The sequence below is a fragment of the Dipteris shenzhenensis genome, chromosome 18 (assembly GCF_047967505.1).
Source record: "Dipteris shenzhenensis isolate YYH24624 ecotype China chromosome 18, Dip_SZ_1.0, whole genome shotgun sequence".
In the NCBI taxonomy this organism is placed as follows: domain Eukaryota; kingdom Viridiplantae; phylum Streptophyta; class Polypodiopsida; order Gleicheniales; family Dipteridaceae; genus Dipteris; species Dipteris shenzhenensis.
Genome location: NC_141613.1, coordinates 46,092,705 through 46,098,434, shown reverse-complemented (window position 1 = coordinate 46,098,434; position 5,730 = coordinate 46,092,705). Strand labels below are relative to the sequence as shown.

Genomic DNA, 5,730 nt, shown 5'->3' with positions numbered 1-5,730 from the left:
GCTAGCCGATCTGGTCTGGTCAAATCTAAAGACCCTTTGATTGTGGTTGATCCAAATGGCATAACAGACCGTCCCTCTCACTAGAGGCTAGGACACTACCAGGGTGGAAGAACATCCTGCTGTCAGCGTCATTTTCCAGTTCATTTTAAGGTAGGGGCTTGCCCCCGAGGCCCTGAGTGCCTTTTCAATCGTGAGCCAGACTTGGCGGACTATTTAGCATCTCCAAAACAAGTGGTGGATCGATTCTAAGGCAGTATTGCAGAAAGGGCAGAGAGGATTTACCATGAACCTTCGAGCCAACTTGACGAAGGAACGTGCCCTTCCTTGGGTGATATCGATTTATATAGAGCACATAGCAATTTGAGTTTGGAATATAGCAATTTGCATTTGGTACATAGAACTTTACACTTGTCGAATACTTCTGCAGAATTTGTCTTCTTATTCATTTTAATTTGCATTTGGCACAAAGCACTTTTAATTTTGCACATAGCATTTGGAATTTGGCATATATCACTTTGCATTTGGATTATTGTACTTTACATTTAGCACATAACCACACATTTGTGTGGGGGGAGAGTTGGCACACTTCCTCTCCAAAATTATAAGACCAAGGAATGTGCCCTTCCTTGGGTTGATATTGATTTGTATCTTGCACATAGCAATTTGCATATATGAGTTTAGGACATAACACTTTGCATTAAGTGCATAGCACTTTGCAATTGTCGGATACTTCTACAGAATTCATCTTCTTATTCATTTCAATTTGCATTTGCCACAAAGCACTTTTCATTTTGCAAATAGAATTTTGGATCTAGCATATAGCACATTGTATTTGGCTTATAGTACTTTGCATTTAGCACATAACCACACATTTGTATGGGGGGAGGGTTGGCACACTTCCTCTCCAAAAATTATAAGACCAAGGAACATGACCTTCCTTGGGTTCATATCGATTTGTATCTAGCACATAGCCATTTGTATGTAGCACATAGCAATTTGAGTTTAGCACATAGCACTTTTCATTTGGCACATAACACTTCGCATTTGGCACATAGTACTTTGCAATTAGCACATAACCACACCTTTGTGTGGAGGGAGAGATGGCACACTTCCTACCTAATCAGAGACACATTAACAAAATAAAAATACCTGAGTGTGGTTCTGTGCGGCGCTTCCATCTAGAAGTATGCTGAAAGGCCTCAAGCATCTTCCATCGTCGGACAATGGCACCATTGCTTTGAACTTCCACATATCGCTCATGTGATTCGCTTTGTCTTAGCATCACGAGTTCATCGGAAAACTCTTGAGTCAATCTTTGAATTCCTCGATTTGGTTTGCCTTGAAACTTCACGCTCCGATTCTTCACAAAAGTTGTGGGCGTTTCAGCAACTTCCATTCTTTGAATCTGATCATCCCTGAGAGCCTAAACCTCCAGATCAGATGGATTTGGGGGCCTCAAATGCAACACTCAATGTGTTGCATTTACAAGCTTCTGCACATCCACCTTCATGTTACTAATTTTATCCATAGCTTAAGCTTTGTTTTGAGTAGCGCAACATATACTCATGTGATGCTGGCTTCAATCTGAAGCTTTTCTCCTCAATCCTTTATTATAGTATCAACCTTTGTGTCAATTGCTAATCACCTTGTGCTTTGAACAATCTTTTCTTACACTTTGGCCATGGGTTCATCGTGCATTTTCAATCCGACAAACAACCAGCCTTTGACTTCCAGCATTTCAATTATAGGTCAGACAAGTGTAGTGATTTATGAAGGGCTCGACCTTGGAGAGATCAGGGAAGACTGGAAATTCTCTAGCCAGAGCTCGCATTATGGCCCACAACACATTGCGGAAGCAGTTGTTGGTTCCAACATGGTGGCGATAGAGCTGGGGCAGAACCTGATCTCTTCCGTTATGTACAAACTCTTAAACGAATTGGAGACATAATGGAGCTTCTGCAAAAAATGTGTGTTACAAACCAACGTACATGACCTCGGATTTCAAGTGAAAATGTTTCATTGCCATCTACATTGTCTCAAAGTCCATTTACGTCTCATGTTCTCTGGCGCAACATAGTGCGGACGTAGTTATTGGTTCTCACAGGGTGGCGATAGCTGGGGAAGAACATGATCTCGTACATTACGAGAAACGAGGCGCTTGTGATGAGAAAAGGTTTGCTGAACAAGAGCAAGAAAGCCTCAAGAGACGAAGAGGCGGAAGTAAGGTTGGAAGGGGCTGGAGAATTGACATGCCGTTCACAAAAGCAAAATAAAAAAGTATGCGTGGCACAAGTGGCGAAAGGGGAAGTGAGAATTGCTTTGAATGTCACGATGCGAAGTGCCGAACAAGGGTGGAAAATGCTAGAAATGATGTTTAATCTTGACTAAGGGGAATAACGAAAGGCAGGCCAACAAAAAAGAACACATTTGGGCACTGTGGCATTTCACACAGGGAGGGAGAGTAAGCTTTGGTTGTCCGCAGTTTTGCATTGCTAAAAAGACATTACACAAGTCTAAGGGACTGGGGGGAGGAGGAAGGAACGAGGACAGCAGACAAACAGACACCAAAGCTAGAGAGCCGCGGGGGGTTTTTGCGAATCTGCAGAGGTGGAAGCGAACGGAAACCTTGCGAAGCTTTAGAGGGAGAAGAGAAGAGTCCATTTGACGGAGACATTGCGCGTGCTTCGCTCTAGCAGACCGCGAACACGGCTTCGCGAGCACAATTCCACCTTCTCTCTGCTACGGATTTCGATTTTTGTACAGTTTTTGATTCGCCTCTCTCATCATCCCGCCTGCAACCTCTTGTTTGTGGTTCCGATCAACAGTAGCATCGTCATCATTCCTTCACTCATCCTTTGTCTTGTCTTTGGTAGCATCGATCTTCCTCTTAATTCACTGCCGGATCCTTATCCACCCAGATGGAGTTGCCTGATGTGGAAGAAACAGTTTTCCTTAACCTTAAGGATCGCTGCGACGTATCGATTCAGATAGTTTCTCAGCAAGAATCCGACTTGCACACTCCTCTCATCGTTCATGCCAATTCCCGGATGCTCTGTCAAATTCCTTACTTTGCCACTCGCTTCAGCCAGCCCTGGTGTAGCCAGCTTGATCCAGCTAACCCCATCCGATTGACCCTCGAGTGTGTTGCATCTAGCTCTCCTAGAGCTTACCGCCAATGCTTCGAGCTCTTGCGATCCTTCCCCTCTATCTCTTGTTCATCTGATGTGTTGAAAAGTGTAAGAGATGCTCTTGAGCTCATTTATGCCGCCGATCACCTGCTCTTCAAGCAGTGCGCTCATGCTTGCATGCAATATCTTTGTGCCATTCGCTGGTCTGTCGAAGAGGAGGAGGCAATCCGTTCTACGCTTTCGAATCTGGGTTTAAAACCTCCGAGCGACCTCATTGAAAGGTTAGACTCTTCCCAGGACGTTGTGGTTTTTGAGAACTTGCTTTGGCATCTTCTGTCTCTCTCGTCACGCCCAGAAGCTTTTCTTGCGTTTGCTCAAAAGAGCTTGTTAAGTAGCTCAAATGCAGTCGTCACGATCTCAAGCACTGTTTTGATGAGGGCGTGGAAGGAAGTCACGGAGCAGTTCTGTGAGGAGGGTTCAAGAATAGCCATCGGGTTTGGGACCAGGAATGAAACACTGTGTAAGTGGATGCTCTTGACAAGGGTTCTCATTCTGTACACAGATGCGAAAGAAATCCTTCGAGGGTTTATAACACACACGGCTCTACCTATAGTCTTAAGGTATCAATGCTTTTCTGACCGGAAGAAGAGTGAGCTGGCCGACCTCATAAGAAAAGTAGTATGCAAAGTAAGCGAGGGAGAGATCATTTTAAGCAATGCAGATCGTTTGTCTCTTGTGAGAGAGTGGACGGTGGTTGCCGAGTGGCTCGAGGACCCAGGCCTCACATTGGCATTGAGAATGATTTTTGAAACGTTGCCCTTGCAAGATCCAGGTGTGTGGGAAATGATGAAGAAAGAAGCAGAGCGGTCTAAACCTGAACTCTACACATGGTGGTGTGATCGCTTACTTTACAGGATGGGTCAGCTCAACGAGCTGGACTTGAAAATATTCTCGGAGATGGACACTGCACAGTAACAATCGAGGATTAGGAGGAACTCCCCTGCATGTGATTCTGTGGAAGGTGACATTAATTTCTACCATCCAAGTAAAAAACATCTTGGCTCTATGTTATGGATTGTCCTTCTGAGCAGGGTCCAGGACTGCTGGCCCCTTGCAAAGTTGCGATGTAAAGAACTTTGCCACAGCAGAGTGGTATACTGGCAGTTGTAAATATTGAAATGGTCTTTTACCTATTCCTATGGCTACATATTAAGAGCTGGACAAGGTATTGGATTCCTGGGGACTCTACTTTTTCCCCTAGACGTAGGCAAGTTTGGAGCAGGTTGATAGCTATACTAAGAACTTCGGCCCATGAAGTAAAATCTCTCTTTGGGAATGTGCTTCAATAAAGGATTGCAAGCAGGGCCAACCTACTGTAACTGTAGTTTGTGAATGACGCTGTAAAGTGTATGGGTTGCCTAAAGAAAACTTCATTGTTTTTTGGTAACGTGTTTAATATCGAAAGTGCTGAGCTTTTTGTTCATTAATGGATGAAACTTGCCGGCCTTCAAGTTTCCATGCATTGGATTTGTGTGTTATCTGGAGGTTCCAGATTGCTTGTCTGCAAGGCCTGGCAAATTGCTTAGGCCTTTTTGAAGCACCAGCAACTTATTCTGGCAGCAGAGCAGGTAAGTTACTTATTGTTGGGGCTATGGAGTCATCTTCTCCAGTGAAGGGCAATGTGCTGTTGTGCCTCCAAGAAAGGCTTGCAAATTGATTGTGAAATGAAAATGATTGTCCCTAACGTTAGGGCTTTATAAAGTTTCATCATGTCTTATGTTACAAAAGAAGCTTGTGTGTGCGTGTCTGCGTGAGCTTGCTTCCTTACTTGAGTTACAATCATGCTGTTTACGTCACTTTTTTAAGTTTGACTCTTGAAAATTATTTTGCTTATATAAACCCTAGTACCTTTGTATTTCATTTTTGCACATGAATAAGCTTTCTCGACTTTCCCGAAAGAAAAGGGCTTGGTTCGAAGTGTGAAACATTTGAAAGTTCCTAAATGATAAAAAAATGTGCCAGTTTTGAGACCTGAAGTTTAGTTGGTGTATAGAAAACAGTGCTAAATATGCTCCCTCATAGGCCTAGGAAACGCATATATATGGCCGAAAAAACTTTAACAGAAGTGAGAAGAGGACTCAAATATGGACTTTGAATTTACCACAATTTATGAAATTGAAGTCTTGCCTCTTGAGTCTTAGACCATGTCCTTGAGTCTTTGATCTTGGTTTCCGGGATTGACATTTCCATTTTTAATCAAGGGTCAAGACATTAGCATTCAGATTTGTAAAATCAGGATTTGCGGCTTGTTTTCAGTTTTGAAAAATCAGGATTTGCAATTCGCAAAGTTGACTTTCAAAAAACTAAAACATTTCTCTACTTGCACTTTCATGGCTCATTCATCAATCATAATTATTGATAAAGACTTGGAGAAGAGTTTAAGCAATTCAAAAGTTTTAATACCATATTAAGATTGAAATCATAATTACAAGGCAACATAGATTATAAGTATATCATCTAGATTATGAGTATACTTTTATGTGACAATGATGCATATTCTCGACTACTAGGATAACCCACCGTTTGCCTCTCTCCTCTGTCC

General features: G+C 42.8%; 1 protein-coding gene across 1 annotated transcript; it reads left to right on the top strand.

The window, feature by feature from the left end:
• Window positions 1–2,534: 2,534 nt before the first annotated feature.
• Window positions 2,535–4,615, top strand: LOC147891303 (uncharacterized). Its single transcript, XM_087389063.1, has one exon. It carries the CDS (start codon window positions 2,919–2,921, stop codon window positions 4,101–4,103), a length of 1,185 nt encoding a protein of 394 aa, XP_087245189.1. The 5' UTR covers window positions 2,535–2,918; the 3' UTR covers window positions 4,104–4,615.
• Window positions 4,616–5,730: the final 1,115 nt, after the last annotated feature.

Excerpts from the sequence above, each read along its gene's own strand:
- LOC147891303 (XM_087389063.1), top strand. The coding sequence starts at position 2,919 with ATGGAGTTGCCTGATGTGGAAGAAACAGTTTTCCTTAACCTTAAGGAT.